General features: G+C 43.1%; 1 protein-coding gene across 1 annotated transcript; it reads right to left on the bottom strand.

The window, feature by feature from the left end:
- Window positions 1-2661: 2661 nt before the first annotated feature.
- EN2 (engrailed homeobox 2) lies at window positions 2662-20151 on the bottom strand. Its single transcript, XM_020779798.3, has 2 exons — window positions 9312-20151; window positions 2662-6219 (listed from the first exon to the last, which is right to left on the bottom strand). The coding sequence occupies exons 1-2, from the start codon at window positions 9892-9894 to the stop codon at window positions 5903-5905; spliced, it is 900 nt and encodes a 299-aa protein (XP_020635457.2). The 5' UTR covers window positions 9895-20151; the 3' UTR covers window positions 2662-5902.
- Window positions 20152-20989: the final 838 nt, after the last annotated feature.

Below are 20989 nucleotides of genomic sequence, written 5' to 3'. Positions count from 1 at the left end.
TATCGCATTCCCTCCGCCCTTGCTTCGGGCCCTAAGGCGTCCGGCTCTGTCGCAGAAATCCGGCTCCCCTTCCCTTAATACCAAAATTGCCCCAGAGCTTAGCAGCGTGCTCTGGATCAGGAAGATCCATGCTGGTGGATGGGTAGGAGCGAAGCCCAGTGCGAGTGGATGACCCCTAGTAGGTTCGTTCCCCCTAGGGAGCCGTGGGGATTTCTCCGTACTTTCTCACACTATAAAGTGACTTCAGAATCAGAAATGTTCCAGGGTTTGTTAACATCAGTACACCACAGAGGTGTACACTGCAGAGGAAGGAGCTTTCAGGTTTGTTTCCAGCTTCCCAGCAACGATTTCACGTTGTCAGGGCCTGAGCTTTTCGTAGTATTTGGTTATGAAAACAATAAAGCCATTTTTTTCACACTGAAAGTGAGGAAATGCCTTAACCGCCTCCGTGTAACATGTAGTATAAAAGTTAATCGTTAAGATGCTACCCACACTCTTCCGTTTTTATTTTGTTTCGGTTTTGTCTGACTCTCCACGTAACAGCTCTCATAAATTTATGTTGGCTGATGGAAATCAGGATGAATGTTTATCAAATTCAGGTGTAGCATTTTTTTTTACAGAATATCTCTTCCAACCATCTTATGAGCATTTAGTAATAAGATAATCTTGTCTGGAAATCCAGATATCCCGGGGCCCTTTGAATGACTGGATGGGCGGAGACTGAATAGACAGGTCGGATATTAAATCAGCAGGATGCAGAATGACTTTCTGCCACAACCCTGAGGTTGCTAAATAGTTTCCCTCTCTAAGGGGTGACAATCTGACCACTTAGGTAAAAGTAGCCTATTATTTTTCGTGGGGATGCACCAGTGTAAACGGTCAACAAATCCATCTCTTACATTTTATACCTATGGCACAATAGGACAAAGACATTTGCATATATAGTGCCTGGATATGTCCTGGAATGCCTGAGTGAGACATTACAGATTACAGTATTATTGCTATGGAACGATTCCTTCAGCAGATAGTGGTGTTGCAGAAGAAATTGCTTGTGAAACAAGACACTTCCTTAAAGTTAAGGTCCGTACTAAATGTAAATGCACGATTATGTTTTTAATACATAATTTGGCATGGTATTTTCAGATGATAATATCTGATACCCACTTTTTTATTTTACAAGCCTTCATGTCTGAAGACAGAAACATTTCCTTTCCCTGATAAACATCATTATTTGGAATGATTGTGAAGAGAACCCAATTAAATTCCTGGAGCAACACAACTTTTAAAAGAAAACCATTTAAAGGTGGTTCTCCCCAAAATCCTATCCATATCTAATCAAAAATAAGTTCAGTAGACTTTCAGTGTAACTTATTGCCAATTATGCATATACAGAATGGAAATTTATAGCCAGGACCTTAAAGTTTACTTATTTAAAATTAATCTCTGTTGCAGTCAAAAGAATCTACTTCCTACTAAAACTATTCAAGACTGTGTTTTAAGTATAAATACAGCCATTTTTCTCTCCTACTGCTGACATTCAAGATATTTCTTCATCTGCTTAAAAAGACTTATGATCCAGATGACTATATATGCAATGCATGCAAGGGAATACTTCTTAATGCATGAAAATGGAAGTACATTCTACTATGTGAGGGACTCCAGTCTAGTTAATAGGAAGTAGTAAAACTGAAACCAATTTACTTGTGTTGATTTCAGTGAGAGTAAAACTGATTTACTATAACTGTATTGGTTTAACTGGGTTGCAGTTGGAGTAAATTTTTGTAATGAACTGCATGTATCAGTCTGTACATGAAAATCTGTATACATTCCTGAGAAACTCACCACATTTTCAACGTTAATACAGTTTTACTCATGAAAAGTTACAGGTACCTGTAATGTTTGGCTGTCTTTGATGGAGTAATTCAGGTGATAAAGCTGCATATTTCAGTAGAATCTTAGTTGCTGGGGGTGGAGGAAGTAAAATGAGTAGTATTTTGCTTTACCTTAAATTCCGTCTGGGTCAAATAGTCCTGAGACTGATACATGAGAAAGCTGTAAATTCCTGCCTCCCAACACCCAACACAGAACAGGGCATTTTGGCCTGGTCTCTTTTTCTGTGTGTGCTTTCCTGTTAAAGATCTGTGTCTTCACACAAGCTAGTGAAAAACGGAGTTTCCAAATGATCCATTGCCTCAAAATATTATCTGTTCTTCCTCCTGTAGTTCTGCTGATTTGAGTTAAGGCATTAGCTTCTGAAAAAGCAAAGTGTGGAGATATTCTCCAACACCCATTGCAACTGACAACTGAGCAATTTTGTCACCGTCTGGTCCCTACACTTATTTGTATGTGGTGCAATCCATAGAACATTCTACATACCAAATAAAATGTATTAGACTGATAGGTGCAATAGTGTTCTTCCCATTCTTGCTACAACAAACTAACTCTGCTCTTACGCCAGAAATTATGTGGGAGGAAACCTCCACAAACACAGTCAAGCTTCAGCTCTTATAGAATGAACTTCTTTTGAGCCAGATGCATAGACTCCATTTCACTGATATATTTGAAACCTCGATATTAGTCTGTTAACATTCTTATGTCTTCAAGAACATGATTTTCATTTTTTTTTGTGTGCCATACAATTGAATTAGGACACAGTTGGTGTAGAGTTCATTGGAATACAATGGAGTAAATTCATTTATTTATGTTTGAGCCTACAGCATCCTTCAGCATGAGATGATTTACAAAATAGCAGACAGTATTTCCTACAAAACTCTGATATTTTTCTTCTTCTTCTAGTCTATTCAGAAAAAGTTCTTACTTGGTCTAGTAAGTTTGGAGTGAAACAGAATCCATTACAAAGACTTAATTGTACACATTGTTTTTGATTTTACTTGTTTTAGGAAACTGCAACATGGTTTACAACTATTAGAATATTTTAAGTTATTTATATAGTTTCTACTGATACCAAAAAATTATTTTTCCTAATGTAATAATCCATTCTTGAATGCATTGGGGTTTAACATTCTGATGTGTTACACTACGAATAAGGTTCAGTAATAAAATTTTGTCCAAAAGACCTACTTTTTCACTTATCTATATAAGAAACTTGGCTGAGATATTTAGGGTTAGCACATCCATTGTTCCATTAAGATAAATGAACTATGTGGATTTTGGTTCCTGTGCAGGACATTCAACACAAAATTACATACTATTGTTATTTCCCATATTAATGGGTTTGCATAACTTTAGATTTCATAACCAACCTTTTCTAGCAGTACAATCTGATATATGTCTACTCTGAAGTAAGTTTTAATAGGTACAATAGAACTTGCTCCCAGGTAGCCAAGTAATACAAGATTATATCCTAAACCACTTTTCTAGCTGTTCAAATGTGTATAAACTGGTCAGAAGAGAAGAAATTGTTATACGTGTTATCACCATAATATATGTTAAATACCTTAAATGCTTTCAAATACTGATAGTAACTCTTTCCTCTTGTAGTGATGAATCATTTAAAGTTTCTTAATTATTCAGCAAATTGATTAACCATCTAATAGCAAAACCGTTCTTCTTCTAAACTGGCATTCACAAATCTCTTACACCTATGTACAATTCTCCTGGGATTCAGGAGTGCACTTTTAGGATTATATAGTTCCAAACAAAGGTTTTGATGCAGGCACTGTGAGTTTCATAATAAATTGGGATTTTTTTTTATTTAATGTAGTCTTCAAAGATTTAAACACACAAAATGCAGAGAAAATGTCCACAATTTTGAGACCACACTTGTAAATAGAAACATTCATATTTCATAAGATTATAAATATTTTATATTGGCAGTTGTAAAATGCATGTTTTATAAACTGAAAAAACACCTTTGCTTTCTTCATAAAAGGCAATGTCATTGAGTCCTGTCTCCGAAGCAGATGATGGTTATTCGCAGAACTTAAAATTTTAGCATCAGTTTTATATTTTGTTTCTTTATCCCTCCCCCCTCCCCAGTTAATACTAATATGTACAATGTGTGTCTGCTATCATTGTGAAATCAAGAGAGGTTTTAAGGCAAAGCGAGAAGTTCACCCTCAGTTATCAACCAGACCACTGCCCTAAATCATTGTACAGCATCCTCCCACATGGGGCTCTTGTGACTCTAGCCAATGTTTTGAACACTCTAATTTTCCTAAAGAGTAATGGGAGAAGAGATGGAGACATGGGCTAAAGTTTTAAATAAAATAGGGATGTTTAGCTTCACTGTACCTCACTTTAGGACCAGAAATTATTCCACTATCCTTATAGGACAAAGAAGGGAGGGGTGTTTAAGTGAAAACCAAAACAGGACTGCCATTGACCAATCCTTCAAAAGAATGAGCTTTATTTAAAATTTCTCATTTTTCCAGGAATGCGAGGCAAGGCTTACCTACTTTTGGCAGTGATTATTTTCCTTTTTAAATAAAAATCCAGAGTTAACCTAAAGTTTTCAAAAACGACCCTCCCTCTCCTACCATGTCTATTTGCATAACAGAAGTCAGTGTGGCTGTAAATGGTGCCCTAACTCTCTTCTTGACTCTCCCCCCCCCCTTTCCCCTGTTCCTCTTCTCAAGGTATTTATTTCTTGAATTAGTTCGGGCTACAGGAACCCGGTCACATTTGAGAGCTTTCCCTACCCCCTTAAAAACGATCCCCCTTTTCTCCCAGCTTTTCTTACACAAACACAGAGTCCTCCACAAATGCCACAGGGACCCGTGGGAAGCTGTCCAAAGTACTGCAAAGCTAAAACCATCAGGCCAAAACTGCTTTTTGAACTCCACTTTAAAAGGCAGCAGCGAACAAGAGGCAAAGTAAAACAGTGTCTAAGTTAGCAGATCGGAATGGCGATGAGCTAACGGAAATACATCAGCAAGGCAAGCTCGGAAGCGTGTCGGGTTCTCCCCAGCTTCTCACACTGAGCAAAGGCCATCCCAACTAAAAAGTACAAAGCAAAACCTTTCCTTCTCCAGGACCCCGTCCTGGAAGATACGATATATTTTAATACGTTTTCTAGCACGCTTCTTGGGCGGGGAAAGAGCAATTACCAAATTAACACTTCATTGAAGTCTGTTAGTATTTGCCTACCAACTTTTTCTGAGTCGCTCTACGAAACGCCCCCCCCCCCAATACACTTTTACTGCAGTCTAAAAGGGAAATCAGAGCAAGTACCGTACCGAAAAGCTTCTAGGCTTAATACTGTGCCGAGGCTTATTTTCCCCTAATTTCTTTATACTGTATATATATATTCTCGGAGGGTTAGTTGGTTTCTATATTCCCATTTATAATTTATATATTGTGTATATTAAAGTTATTCTTTTATACGCACCCAAAAGCCAAACACAAGAGGAAGAAAACAAAAGAAAAAGAAACGTTAAAACTCATAGAACAAATAGGAGAGCTATTTATTCAGTTCACAGTCTCGTGAAATGCAGCAATAAAAATCTTTGGACGTCAGCAAAACTTGTCTTTAATATTTTGAATTTCAAAAAACAGTGTCCAATGTCCGTTTAAAACAGTGCTTAAGTCTATAAAAAGGCAACTTAAGCTTTTAAAAAAATTGATAAAGTTAGCATCTAAAATTTCCATAGAACAAAAAAAAGAAAATCAAAAATATTTTATAATCAGATATTTTGGATCTTTTTACAACACCTTAACTGTAAATTATATATATATATATATAATATATATATACACACACACATAATATTGCAGAATTATATCTAATACACAATGTTTCCCCACTATTTATGCTGGTATAGTCTTTTATACACTGGCCCTTATTTGTGTGTTTTCTTTAATTAAATTATTGCATCGTATAAATTCCGACTAAATCCTTCCTTTCCCTCTCCTTCCCTCCCTCCCCCCCCCCCCCCGCAATCTATTCGCTGTCTGACTTGCCGTCTTTCGAGGCGGTGGAGTGGTTGTACAGTCCTTGTGCCATGAGGTGAACCGCCAGGGAGTTCTTGTTGCCGGTGGCTTTCTTAATTTTGGCCCGTTTGTTCTGAAACCAGATTTTGATCTGAGATTCGTTGAGGCTGAGTTCTTGCGCCAGGCTCTGCCGCCTTTGCTCCGTCAAGTATCTGTTCGTCTGAAACTCGGCTTTGAGTCTTTGCAGCTGCTCGGCGGTGAAGGCGGTCCGCGGGCGCTTGTCCTCCTTGTTGGGATTCTTCTTCTTTGGCTTGCGGGACCTGGGGCCTGCGGTCGGCGGCGAGAGAAGGAGACACAGAGCGAGAGAGAGAGGTTGGAGGACAGCAAAGGGGGACACCTTGGAGGAGAGCCCAGACCCCCGCCCAGGCTTGGAAGCTTAATTCAATTAGTAGCACTGGATGAGGGAATGGGGAGCCGGGGACGAGTGGGGGGGGGGAGACACCCTCGCCTTCCTTTTCTACACCCCCCCCCGCTCTCTCGTTACGTGCCCGTTGGTTCTCACAACCCCACAGGGATCTAGTTCAGTGCAGGCCACCAACGCACCGCTGACTCTTTGTAGAGTCAAATTAAAAGGGGTGGGGGCTAGATAGGATATCGAGAAACAGGACTCCCTCTCCTCACTGTCCCCCAAGAGTGAGCACCGTGGGGCTGGTCTTGGGGAGTCTGCTGGCCAAATGGAATCTGTTTCCTTCTCTCTCCCCCCCCCCACGTCCACCTCTTCAGAACTCTGTGCAAAGGAGGCGGGGGGGGGGTTGGAGAGGCGGACCCAGGCCAAGGGCATCGGCGCCAACTCCGTTAGGGGGCTGTTGCACTACATGCGGAAGTCAGTCTGCCCCACATTCCCCCACCCCACCCCACCTCCGGCTTCCACTTCCATCCAAGTTCACTGCTTGCCTTCCATCCGGTCGGCTAAGGGAGGCAGGCAAGCGGCCGTCGCCCAGGCTCTAGGCAGAGAGAACTCGGGGACTCGTTCCTTCGGCAGGCCCGGAGATGGTTCCTCTCGAGCGGCCCTCGCCTTTTCGCCTGCTTAGACGAAGCGACGCGTTTGGGCAAAGGGAAGGAGCGACGAACTGCCGCCGCCGCCACAGAAGCTGGGCCGTCTCTCCTCCCCTTTGTTGTGGCTCGCTCTGAGCAGCCCTCGGCTCCCCCCCCCGGGGGGGGGCTTTGTGCACCGGCTCGAGCCGCTTTCTGCTCCCAGCCTGGGGCGAAGGACCGGCTCGCCCGACAAGTCCCTCGGCCATTTTTACGCGCGCTCCCCCCGCGGCCCCGCCGTTCTCGAGCCTGGCTTTAAGTGTAAAGCAGGCACATGGCCCTCCTGGGTCTCCCTTCCTCACTCTCCCGTGGAAAGCTTCGGATTGCTGCCGCGTCACTCAAAAGAGCGAGCGAGGGGTTCCCTCTCACCATTCCCCAGCGATCGGGGTCGGCTTTGGGTGCGGGCTGCTCCGGAGCCTCGGCTAGGCCACAAGAGCTGCCCGCTGCCCGCTTGCCCAGTCTGCCCTGTCCCGAGGTGACACCCTCCGTTTCCCCCCATGTCTAGGAGAGCGAGAGAAGTCAATCTGAGAAAGCTTGGCAGCAGATCTGCGGCCTTCATTAATAATTAGGAGGCCGGCGTATTGGGGTGGGGGGAGGTGAAACCGTCTGAGAAGATGGTTCTGAATGATCCCCAGGCTTGAAAGGAGGGAGATGGAACTTTTCTTTCATCTTGCCAAAATGTAAACCAACCACAGCTTCAAAATCTTGAGCTTTGGAGAAATAGCGGGGTTAGGCCGGGTCCCCCCCCCCCCACTTCTCGGAATATTTATTTATGTATTTATTACACTACGTAAAGAGGAAGGCCGAGGCTGCTCTCCTGTAAAAATAAAGTATAAAACTAAAAACCCTTCCTGTGTTCCTGCACTAGGGAAATACAGTAAGCAGAAATCACTCTCCTCCTAACTCTCTCCCATACGTGAATTTCCTTTACTGTGCTCCTTTTTTTGAAGATTCGCTAAGTTAGGTCTTGCCATACTCGATGCACTGCATACTTTTTAAAAAAACAAACAAACAGGAATTACATATATTCGTGCAAAACCATGAGCAGGAAAACAGAATAACTGTTCCTCTAATAATATTGACCCAAGAACGTGACCGATTCCCTGTCTCTTGTGCAGTGAATCCAATAAACGTTTGTTTTGAAGTAGATCGCCCTGCCGCGTTAATATGCTACAGATTTTATACTGTCAACATTTTATATGCAAAAATAATAATTATCGGTATCTGGATAATCATCCGTGTTACGAGCATTTTGAGAGAGGCATTTACTTCCTCGTTGACCCGGCCCATTGTAAGGATCTATGATAATTAAATATTAACAAAGGAAGGGACTGGAGAACAATGGAGCAAATTTCGAATGAGACAGAAATACGAGCCGGCAGCAAAGATGATTGCTCTCCGCTTCGTTTTAACTCGCTCGGATTTATTTCACAATAAAATTTCCGTTGGGATATAAATTACAACGTTAAGTTTGGGGGGTGTGTGTGTGTTTAAAACGAAATATTTGGGATCCGATCGTTTATAAATAAGCAGGTAATCTTGGTGTTTGCAATTCAAACAAGGAGATCTAGACCTCCCCGGTGATAAAGGAGGGCATTCCGTTCCCTCCTCGGCTCCTGGGCATGGGCTTGTGAAGCCCCCACAACACTCCCACCGCTCCCAGCGAGTCTTCTTTTTCCTTCCTAAAGCCCCGGAAAGAACTCCCAGCGCCCTTTTGAAGAGCTGGAGCGACGAGCCGCCGAGGGCAAGACAGGAAAAGAAGGGGCAAGTTTTAAGGCCTGTTGACAAGCGGCCGAGGAAGTGTTTGGGCTCCTGAGCAGAACTTCCAATTGTGTGGCCTTTCCGAAGGTCAGCTTCGCCAACTCAAGGGAAGGGAGCACCTTAGGAGACCCTCCTCCTTTGAGTATTGCGGGGGTGAAACAGAAAACCAAATCCCAAATTGTAATCGAGCGCCTGTGTTTGAAGAACTCGGTATTTTCCCGAACTGCCTGGAGAGATCGCTTTGTGTGCCTGCCGAGGGAAGCCTCCCGCCGGCTCCTCTCCCTCTTCTTGAATTGTCCTCCTCGCTGTTTTAAAATCTCTGTCCCCCCCCCGCCCACGATCCTCATTTGACACAAAACAAAACAAAAATAGCAAGAACCCGATTTCGCCTTGTTTTACCGCCTGCCTCTTTACATCTAGGTTTTGGGAAAGTGAGCTCTTTTGCTACGGGAGGGCGATTTCGTCCCGGGGGTGGGGAGGAGAGGCAGTCAATCCGGTCAAGGGTTTGGGGGGGGGGTCTCCTTTCGGGAAGACCGAGCGTCCCGCTCCGCAGTATCGCCCCTTACCTGACGAAGGCCTGTCCGAGTAGCGGGTGCAGTAGACCCAGGCTGGCCACAACATGGGCTGCCCGCTGGGGAAGGAGCTGGCCTGGGAGCTGTCCGAGTCCGAGCTCAAGGAATGATCGCCGCCGCCGCCGCCGCCGCCGCCGCCTCGAGATTTCAAGGCTCCGTCTTGCTCGCTCGAGTCTCCTCCTTTCTTGGCCGGGACCAGCGCTTTGGAGCCGCCGCCTCCTCCTCCTCCTTCGACCGGGGAACCGGAGGCCGGTGCGGCTGAGGGGCTCCTGGAGACGAGAAGCTGTTGTTGCTGCGGATGCTGCTGCTGCTGCTGCTCCGGGCTAACGCCGCTGCCGCCCCCGCCGCCGTGACCGTCGTCTTTCCTCCTCCCGAACTCCGGCCGCAGGATGTTGTCGATGAAAAAGTTGGTGATCCGGTGCGGCGGGTGCTGGTGCGGGTGGTTGCCGGGCGCTTGGAGCACCCGGGGAAGGAGCATCGCCCGCCGCCGGTTGGGCTCTCCGTCGCTGCCGCTGCTCGACTCCTCTGGCGGCTGCTCTCCGCCTTCGTCTTCCAGGCGCGGCTCATTCTCCTCCATGCTGCACGCACGGAATCCCCAAATGTTGCCCTCCCCCCCTTTTGTTTGTGCGCGCTTCGGGGCTGTTCGCTTTGGGTCGTCGTCGTCGTCTCTCCTCCCCCCCCAGTCCGCCACGGAGGCGCGCGCGCACAGGCACACGCGCGCACACACACACACCCCTCCGAGCCCACCGCCGAGCAATCCAAATCCAGAGTTTGCAAAAAAAACGAAGCAACTGCGATGGGCGCGATCTAGAGAAAGAGACCGACCCGCAAAATCGTGGGTTCTCCTTTTGCGTCTTCTCCCGTCTCGTGCCGTACTTGGGGGGGGGTGTCTCTCCTCCTGCCCCCCTTTTCAGCCTTTCAGTCTCGCCGCCCCTTCCTGCGTTCTTTGCCCCGCAAGGGATTCATCGTTAGGACTTTCTGCAGCCACCCTAACCGCACCCCCCGCCCTCGTCCGGCTCCCGAGGACGGAGAAGAGGCCAGCGGTATCCTTGCAAAAATGGTGACGATCCGTCAAGGGGAAAAAAGTCAATGAAGCCACCTCGGCTTGGCTGTGGAAGGCGTCTTGCCTCCTCTCTCTCTCTCTCTCTCTCTATACCGCACACGGCAAGCTGGGGCTTGAGCCACACAGAGGCATCTGGACCATCACTGCCGATCTCAGGCTTTCCCTCCCCCTTGAGCCAAATACTGTATTCCAAGTTGCGTTGGAAAAAACGAGGGGGAAATCTCTTTCTCTCTCTGTCTCTCTCACTCACGACGTCTCTGCCTCCCTCCCTCCGTCCCTCCCTTTCCCCTCTGCTTCTCCCCAGGACTTGCTTTCCCTGGCTGTCGCTGTACTGGAGGTGTAAATTTAGAAGCCACTTAAACTGAACCTGAAATACTTTCACTCTGGATTTTTGTTCTTATTTTTAATAGAGCTCCTCAAGTGACGTTGCGAGGCCGGTATCCTAGACACGTGCCTTGGGCCAATGGCAGGAAAGCCTTTTCCACACGTGATACAGTAGCACTCGAGTAAATGACAGGAGGAGCCCCCTCCTCCCGTCTCTCTATGCCCCCTCCCCCGATTTTAAAGCTGCAGCGCCCTCTCTTCTCGAGAGCTTTTTATTTTTAAGAAGGAATGCAGAAATACCCCCGTTTCTCAACAATAAATTCATCAGCCCTTGCCTTCCTTAATCTGTTTCCTTCCACATCCTTCTCCAAAGGAAGGCTCCAGGATGCCTTTTAAAAACCCATATTGTTTACAATTGGAATTGGGAGGGGGAAGGAGAGGAAGGCTGGAAACGGTGGGGGGGGGAAAGAAATCCCACAATTCCTTGCAAAAATAATATTAAATGAACCAGTGCGATACAAAGGGAGTTTTTCGCGATTAATTTGAAGGGGGGGGGGTCAAAAGGAAGAATAAAACCCAGTTAATTTTAGAGTAGCTTCTTTCTCGGTCTCTGTTGGTGTTTCTTCGCACCCCCCACCCCACCCCCGCTTTCTCTTTTGTAATCCTGAAGTCTAGCCTGCAGGAAAAGACGTTCGGTTATAGGGAATTCCTGTTTGTTTTTAAAATTACAAGCCTGTGTTGGGGCTGTTATTCCTTGTACTTGCAGTGCAATAAACATAAGACGGTATAATAATTGAATCATTCAGCTGGAAACTGAACAGGAGCCTTTGATTATTTATTCTAGCTTCGAAAACAATATTAAACAGAGAGGTTTGCCATTGACAGGCAGGAGGACGTGAAAACTCCTCCTTCCCCCGAGCACTTTTAATCAAAATAATCAGTTGATGAGAATTAAGAATATATATATATATATGTATTAAAGGAAAATAATACGTTGCTCGCCTATTTAAATATTTTTTATTTTTTTTAAAAAAATAAAATGTTTTATTTAAAACTTTCAAGGCTCTGAAAACGATGCTAACAGTAGTTACAAGAGGAACCCCTCAATGGACCCACCCAACTCTTTTCATGACAGTCTCCTAGGGCCTACCAAGAAGATTAAAAAAAAAACACCAACAGCTCTCTACTAAACTCTCTCTCTCACACACACACATCCCCCAGTGTTCCGCCTGCGGAACTCTTCTCTGCCATCCGCGGATCTTTGCTTGGCTGCTCTTGAATTTGTAAAAGTCACCCAAAGGTCGATGAAGTCCAGTACCCTTAATATGACTTTAAAAACGCAGGAGGAGGAGAAGGAAGAAGGGATCAATTTTGTCAGCCAACTATTGTGGTAGGAGAGAATGACGCTCCCGTTTCAATCCGTGCCAAAGACGAAACAGGAAGCTCCAAGCCCCAGGCGTAACGAGCGCCCAAGGAGCCGCCTCCGTCCCTTTCCAAGATTTCAAACACCGCCGTTCCCTACTTCGGGTCAGGCCACTCGATGCCATTCAGTCTTCTTATTCCGGAGAGACCTTGGAAATGGGGGGAATCTGGAAGGCTGGGCGGAGAGGAGGAAGATGGGAAGTGGAGTAGAGTAGACAAGAGTGGAAACGACTAAAGTAAGACGGGCGAAATCGGAAGACCGTGAGGACTCAAGTCCAGCAGCCGGAGAAGACCCGACTCACCTCTTGCAGGGGCTCTCCGCGTGTTTCACTCTTGTTGTAGGTTTCGCACTTCTTAATTTCTTGCGGACAAATAGTGATGAAATTGTTTTTGATGAGAGTGAAGCCACCGAAGAAGGGGTGGGGGGGGACACATGAACAGACTTCTTGAAAGTCTTCCCAGAAATGGAGTCGAAAAAACAAACAAATTTGTCCTAACGTACCATAGCGCTCTCCTCCAATATATTCCTGTGTTGCTGCGTGGCGTTTAATTGTTATTGATGCTGCTGCTGCTGTTCATTTAGCAATGGTAACGTAGGGTTATTTTTAGTGCTCGACAGCTGGACTCAGCTGAGGAATGCAAAACATTCGAAGAGGGAAGGTTTAACTCGTTCCAGCAAACTTGGTGGCTCCCGCAGAATTGTAGAAATATAATTTTAAAATAAACAGATTGATTTTCTTGGGCGAACACGTACAGACACCATACACATGTACTTGAAAGGGAGTTCCATTTAAATCAACGAGGCTGACTTCTACGTAAATGTGTTTAGGAGTGAGGAAAAACGATCTTGGAAATTTGATACTTTCCTCTTAAGCCTTTAAGTACGTGTTGCAGTAATTCAAAACCAATCTCCACCACTTTTTAACTGTTGCTCTGCTGTCACCCAAAATGTTATATTCATTTCTTCTTCTAAAAAATCTACCCCTCTGTGAAAAAGGACCCTATATAATTCACAGTGCGTTGGCACACATAGAGATCAAGTACTCTTGATCTAAAGCGTTTGTGGTTGAACAAGGACCTTGAGGTTAATTTCTTGAAGGGCCCCATGGAAAGCGATTAGGCTGTCTCCCAAGAAGTATTTTCTAATTACTTAGAAGACCTGGCTTTGCCAGTACCCCATAATTAAACGTGTCCAAGGTGTTGCACTTCAAATATTTCGCTGCAGGGCGGACCCCAAGTTACTGACTTGAGCTTAAAATATCTCGAAGTAAACATTAGCTGTCCAAAGCATCAGGTAACGCTTCTTGTCACTTACTGCTGAACACAGTTTAACATTTCTATTTGTTAAAATTATCTTGATTCAGTAAATACTCAGCTAAAGGCTGAAGAATTCCTTAGCTAAAGTCTAGTGTAGATGATAAACAAAGGCTGGACGCAAAACAATTATTGAATCTGACGCTCCTCTGGCTTAAGTCCCAGTTTTATTCTCCCCACTACCACTGTAGGGAATCGAGGGAGGGAGAAGGGGGGGTAGGGGTGATGGAAACTCCTGGGGATAAATAGTTGACCAGATATCTAAACATTCCATCGATCTTATTATAAGAAATTCTTTCAAAAAGTGTATTTTCAAATGAAACTCTAACTTGAAAATATGTGCATACTCATACTAATATAATATCGTATATACATATGTTTAAGGCTATGTATTTACTACTGCAAATGGATATAAGGAGACCAGAAACTTTTTTCAGACATTCCTGCTATTCCAGTCTATTCTATCAATAGGTGAAAGTCATAGTGAAGCTAATTCTTATTTAAAGATTTTAAAAATTGGCTTCCCTTGCTCTATGCCTGGATTATATTAGTACGCTGAATTTATTTAATACCCCCCCCCCAATGTACAACTCAATTACACCAGAATAACTAGATTTAAAATAATTTACTATCTACCCTAATGATATTCTTCGGAAATAAATTCCACTGATTTAGGTAATGGTAAATATATTTTGGACTGGAAACTAACCCATATATGCAGGAATAACTGGGCTGGGATTGACAGTCTTCGAATGCATCTTATTTTATTAGTGATCTTCTCATAGGCATCCAAATGATCAGGAATCTATAGCCAATTCTGTCTGGTTGGTTTCATTTTTTTTTTACTTCCCTTATTTCGTGTTTGTTGCATAGGATTAGGAGACTCAGATGCTCTGCATTTCAGACACATGCCCATACCCATCCACACACATAAACCAAAATATATCTCTACTCCATGCTTGGCATATAGATTGCTCTGGAGTTCTGAGGGAAACGCTAGACTGTCATGCCACAGAAGGGCTAAAGGATCTTTGTATCATGACTTCCTTAACCTCGCCTCCAACAGCTTATACTGGTTGATGTGGTGAAAGTTAAAAGCAATGAAAGCAGTTAGATAGGCCAGACTCTCACTGAGCTTGTCTATCACATTGTCGGAAGAGATGCCCTGATCCTTCTGAAAGCTAAATCATGGCAGCTTGGGCGGCGGGGGGGGGGGGGAAGGGTGGCAAAAGAAAACCAACAATGGCAAGAGTTATTAGACTTTGGCTTACTTCTGCAGGATCTGGCATGATCCAGCTCTTAGTAGGGAACAGCCCCCAAAGATGAGAGTAAATATGACTAGAACTTGGTCAGAACAAGAATTTAAAATTGTGCACATTGTGTGTTTAATTTTGACTTCTCACTTCCACTTCCTGTACAAAGAGGCTAGAACGTTGCTTGCAAACACATCTCACGTAATTTAGTAGATTTCCATCCCAAAAGAACTCCTGAAGTTCTCTCTGCCACACTCCTGCTTCGATGAACTTTTCAGATTTCAAGGAACCCAAATTAAACCCAAATAACTTCTTTTAAAAACAATTTACTGTCCTAGAGATGTTGGGTTTGGAGAATAAAATGCTCAACTAAAGGATTGCAAACAACATTTACCACGTCTAGCTACTGCCAAAACCAGCAGCCCAAATGCTTCCAGCATGTAGAAGTTTATTCGAGCAGACCTACAAGGCAACGAGTTCATTTAAATGTAAAGGGGAAGTCGTGGCTCCGCTGACCGAAACTTCCAAATCAGCTTTAAAAGTTGTTTTTGAGCCAATACATCCAGCAGAAGAGAATGGAGAAGAAATAGTTTAAGCCTGATTTTCATACGATGGTAAAAGTAACTGATCGGTGAATTAACTTATCGCTTAGGACACTGCATCAAAGAAAAAATGGGGGAAAAGACCATCCAATGTAGCTCTTCAAATGTCCGTCGGAGATGTTGAACAGCAAGGCAAGAAGGCAGGATCTTTCTCTCAAGGTGCTCTACTCCTTGCTTCTGATTACCTGGCACAAGACACTTCAGCGCGTTCTGTCACACTTGCATATACAATTTTACCTGGGAGTAAGCTCAGTTGCAACTCTTTGGATTTTACATCTAAGCAGAAGTGCTGTCTAAGATTTGACCGGCAGTATCTTTACAGTCCCGCACTGTCCTCCACTAAGCTAGGCAATCGGGCAGTTTTACTTGGTACCTTAAGCACTTTCACCTGCAGCAACATTTCGTGAACGCATGCTTAGACGGTTTCATTTGTTTATTGCCATTACTTTATATCCCTCACCCCATTTTTGTATAGCCCTATAATCAAGGCAGCTTCTAATGGTAGAACATTACAGTATCATAATAAACTAAGATGCCAAAAAAATAAACAGAAGGAGAAAGGAGGGACGGAGGGGGGGAGAGAAGAGGGGGAAAAAAAAAAGAGAGAGAGAGAGAGAGAGAAGTAAAAGACACATCCCCGAGCCTTGCCCCTTGATATCTAAACACCTTATCTGAGAAAAAATTTCCACTCACTGAAAATGTAGCAACCCGCAGGCCATTGGGTTCAATCGATTTTAGGACGGACTGCCTCTCTCACATGGGGAGGAAAAGAACCGTAGAGACAAAATGCATTATATAATCTCACCAAACCAACTGACCCGAGGTGAAGGAAAAGAATTGTTTCACAAAAATTGTTATTTTGGAAGTATCCTTCGGCCACTGGGGAAAACAGCCCTGGCTTTTCACTCTATCTCTTACCTGAGACCAGTGTGTGTCAAGCACATATCAAATTGACCCCCCCCCCGCGCTGCCCTTCTAGTACTTCATTCTATATCTGACCACCCACATGCAGCCTGATACAGGTGTTTAAGAATGGCTGGCCCTGAAAGGGGATGTGAGGAATGTTTTATATATTATCAGTCAACTACACTAATTGTTTTACTGTAGTAGAATTCTCTTCTGGAAAGAAAAAGGTCTCTCTTTCATTTTCTCTTTCTCACACAGACACACGTTCTCTTTCTACAGGTGTGCACACACACACACACATGTACACACATGCACACCACAAGCTGTGTATATGTGTGAGCATATGTAGTCAAGGGATGAGTTTGCCCTTACTGAAGTGTGTGCAAAGCTCCTCATATAACTAAAACCCTATGTACACACAAACACACACACCATAAAGGATATGAAGAACCAAGACCTTGTTGACCCAAAGAGTGTACAAAACGGTGCTTTGGGACAAAGCATATGTCTGATTCCCTAGTGACCCAAGGGGCATAGGGGACACGAAAAAGGAGGAACATCCCCTATCACCAAAATGTGATCATTTCAATGGTTAGGTGAAGAAGGAGAGGCTTGTTTTGGTTTGTTGCTGTTTTTTTAAACTATAGATTAAACTTGAAATCTCAAATAATGTTCAGGCATAAACAACAGGAAATAAATATTTTGCTGCATAATCTATAGTTTATTGCGATGACTCTTCTATTTTCTGCTGTGTGATTAGGAAGAACTGAATTCTTCCTCACCCCATAATAAATCTGTCTCTGTTTATCTTTTCTTTGCTTAGTTTATTTCTGTGGCTCTCATTTTCTTTTCTGACATACATACATGTCTGGTAAAATTGTTTCCTTAAATTACTGGATGCTGTTAAGGTTAAAATGATAATTATCTGAGGGCATTTACTTATCTCTAGGTCTCTATTAATTTAATTCTTCTCAACAGTTATATAAATAATGGCAGATACATCTCCAAAAGATACAAGTTTCTTAATCCAAAACAAATTTATTTTGGTACCATTTTCTTTAGAAAGAAAAATTTTGTGTAACTAGTTTTGTTTGTCATTTTACTAAGATAATACAAATATGAGGTAATTCCAGTACTTTTTATGGGAATATATAACAATGCGATGAAGTTTTGTCTGAACAACAAAACAGCTGGAAGGTTACCTGCCCGTTCAGTTAAATAATATAACTAAAGGCAGCTGTTGGATCCTGGAGTTTAACTTTAACCACCTTTAATGCCAGAAAGAAAGGTAAACCATGGAATTATGGAGGTGTGTGTGTGTTATTGTTGTGCTTCCTTAAACTTTTAAGTTAAGTCCATTGGTCTGTGTATTCTCATCCATCTTTTAAGGTACATTTTCTGAATGTGACTGGACTACGTTTTGGAAACTTAGATTAATTTTTTTACCTTTTAGATGTCTTCTTGAAGAGAAGAAAACAAAGCAAAGCAAAGAAATCAAAATGTGAACAAAATTTCTCTGGTTCCCACAAATTCTTCATCCTATATCCTCTCTGCTCTCCTGTCATTTTTAAGGATCTTGCATAAAGTTCTGCATGTTTTTCCTAGGATTTGCAAGAGTTAATCCTTATAGACACAACAGCTTCTGTTGTGACGGTGAAGTCTGGCAATTCTATACCAACTGCACTCTTAACAGAGACCTGGAAGGGAAATGGGATCTCGTCCTAGACTTCCCACGAATGTGGCTAATTCTCTTAAACTCCTTTGGATTTGCACTTCCACAGTTACTGGGAGACAGAAGTAGTCCTTGCTCTCATTAACGGCATGATTTCCAAGTCCAAATGCCCCAGCAGATAATCAACTTTTATGGTCTCCCAAATGCTACTTTCCAGCTGTTTAAAGGCGAGGAAAGAAGTGTAACCCTAAAGGAACAGTAAAAGTTGACTAGTTGCTTTGTCCTTTGTGTTTCATTGCAGATTTTTTTTCCCCAGATCTCCATTACATTAGACAGGCATATCGTGAAGAATATTTTGGACAGATTCTGAATTTGAATTCTCACACCGGCTTCATTAGAAAGAAGCATCACACTCTGGGTGTATGCGACAGGTGATTCTCTGAGGACAAGAAGCTCAGATGAGAGTTAAATTCTGGCAGTATTTCAGAGATGTCAGTACACTTGGTACACGAAGGAAAGGCCACACAAAGAAACCTTTACTCTTGTTTTAAATTTTTTTAGTTAAAAGGATAATCTTTGAAGATATTGGATTCACATCTGGTTGTGCTTTAATGGGTCACGTTAGTTAGGACAGACTTATTGTTGATATCAATGACTACTACATTTGGATCCAGCCCATAAGGTTGGTATTGCTAAAGAGACCACAGACTAAGACTGACCAGTGTCATTGAACTCTGAAGAAAAAATTCCCCTTGCTTCAAAAGGTACCTGCTGATGGTAACTTTCTTGCCCCTCCCCCGCACCTTAGGCTCTAATGAGAATATGTCATTAATGAAAATTCCATCTGCCTTTTCAGATTCATTGTACTCTGAATCCTAACTGCAGTGAAATTTTTGCGTAGGAAAACAAACCCAGTTAAATGGATTAAATTGATCAAAGCTACAGCAGTAGGAGTTCTTACCTGAACCCAAATTCCGGAGTGGGGTGGAGATCAGTTTCAGCACAAGACCTCTAGTTTGAAATTATGGGGCTGCAGTCTTTCAAAGAGACAGAAAGTTTTCCAAGGTCAGATTTTGGGGATGGCAGGTAATTAGGAGAGGAAAATCAGCTCACAAACATGCCTGGAATGCTTCTGTGTGTGTTTGTTTCTTTTCCCCATTTCTGAATCCAATGTGCACCAATGGACACAGCAACCTGACCCTTATGGATGTTGATCTGGAAATACAGTATCCATTCTAACTCATTCATTTATTTGTTGTGGCACTTCCTCAATTGAGTTCAAAGCAGTGTACATGACGCGCCTTCTCTCCTCCATCCTCACAACAACCCTGAGAGGTGGGCCAGGCTAAGAGATTGAGAAGCTCCCCACATCCCTTACTCAATTCTATGGCTCAGTGGAGATTTGAACCCAGGTTTTTCTAATCCTAGTTCTACACGTTAAACGCTGCATCGCATAAGAATTTCTTCTTTAGAGTAATGCTATGTAAGAGCATGATAGCTTAAGTTCGTTTTACAGAAGTAACTTTGCTGCGAACAATTCAAAGCTACTGTCCTAAGATCCTTGGGCAAGGAAATGTCACTCGGAAAGCTGTGTGGCATTTTCTGGCTAAATGTGTCAAGGTTGAAACCTGCATCCGCTATTCTGATGTGAGGAGTTTTCTTGGCCAGGAGCATTTATTTACGTTCGGGGAGGGACGTCTAAGATTCAGACACCCGAAGCTCAATAATGGTCCCTCTTTCCAGGTCATTTTTGTCAACCCTTTTGTGGGGAAAGGCGGGGCAAAAATATTTTAAATAGATAAAATAAATAATGAAAGTATCTTTCTCCTTCCTTCACCGTTTTACTCCTGGAATTCAGCCATAATTATCTCTGAACAGAAGACTGTGAAGAGAAGATAAAGAATCATCACAATCCTCTCCCACCTATCTTCAGTTCAAAACGTCCATCTTTCATACTCCCAGAAAAATCATCCTAAATGCTGGCAGTTTTAGAGCCCAGAGCTCCTGCTTTAAAAAAAAAAAAAAAAAAAAACACACCTCCGGGCTAACCGCAGAGCCCTGGAATTAACCAATAAGTTCCATCCAGTGCCCTGGGTTTTTGCTTCTGAACACGTATTTTCTTTTCCTGTAAGGATCAGGTTGCGTCTTCGGTTCCAGCCCTCTATTCACTTACTGGGGAATAAGCCCATTAAGATCGACGAGATTAGTCTTGAGTTGACATATATACGGTTATGGGATTTGTTTTTCTTTTTGTTTTAGCCAGAATAGTTCCCTTAGCAAGAGGGCCCGAACGCATTGGTGTACTTCTGCTGGATCCTGCTGCTTCCGCCAGAATCGGTGACCGCGGTCTGTCGTGCACCACCGCCGCCCCCCCCCCCCGCACCTTCAAAACCTGCTTTGGAAGACCGGGTGCGAGGAGAGGGGCTACAGTGGGAGGCAGAAGGTTTCACTGTCATTGGATGCCAAAGTATACCGTTGGATCTTGACCACCAATTGCAATCTTATATACAAAATGCCGCCAGTTCAAGTGAACAAACAAACAAAAATTATCGAACGAAAAACATTCTCGGTTTTTTTTTTTGCCTTACAATTTAGGTTATTATGCTTTGATTATAGGAAATAAACAAATGAATAAATAAAGGTAATTTGGCCGTCACAGTAATATATGAGCACTAATATTCTAAACACTCCTGGAAGTAAGTTCCTGTAGAATCAATACTTACTTCGGAGTAAATATTTCGAAAAACACTCTTAATCATAGAAGATAGCAAATGCTTATATTTCAAAAAATCTATAACTTTATTAAAAAAGGAGTCAGGGCGATCTACGATCTGTTTAAGCCATACCCTACTCTTTTAATTAAGGTAAGTCTGATTTAAATGAGGTTCGAGTCGAGTTGATGGAATGTTCTTTTTTTCAAGTGAAATAAAGCAGTTGATTGCTTTTTTTTTGTATAATTGTAAAATAAGATCGATAGGAAACACTATACCGATGAAGTTTAGCTACAAACGTGTAAGACTTTCATTTTGAGAGCCGCGTTTCAGAATATACTTTAGAAGCGAATGGCTTTTCCAAGCAGATCCATAACTCAGCTAAATTAAAGTACTGGGTCGTTT

This window comes from Pogona vitticeps, chromosome 6 (genome assembly GCF_051106095.1).
Source record: "Pogona vitticeps strain Pit_001003342236 chromosome 6, PviZW2.1, whole genome shotgun sequence".
Taxonomy (NCBI): Eukaryota; Metazoa; Chordata; class Lepidosauria; order Squamata; family Agamidae; genus Pogona; species Pogona vitticeps.
The sequence above is the reverse complement of the archived record's forward strand: the minus strand, read 5'-3'. Positions and strand labels throughout refer to the sequence as shown.

Bases quoted from the DNA above. Each gene is read 5' to 3' on its own strand.
- EN2 (XM_020779798.3), bottom strand. From the start codon at position 9,894: ATGGAGGAGAATGAGCCGCGCCTGGAAGACGAAGGCGGAGAGCAGCCG. The intron at 6,220-9,311 runs GTAAGGGGCGAT...CGCCGACCGCAG, and splicing joins CTCGGACAGGCCTTCGTCAG to GCCCCAGGTCCCGCAAGCCA.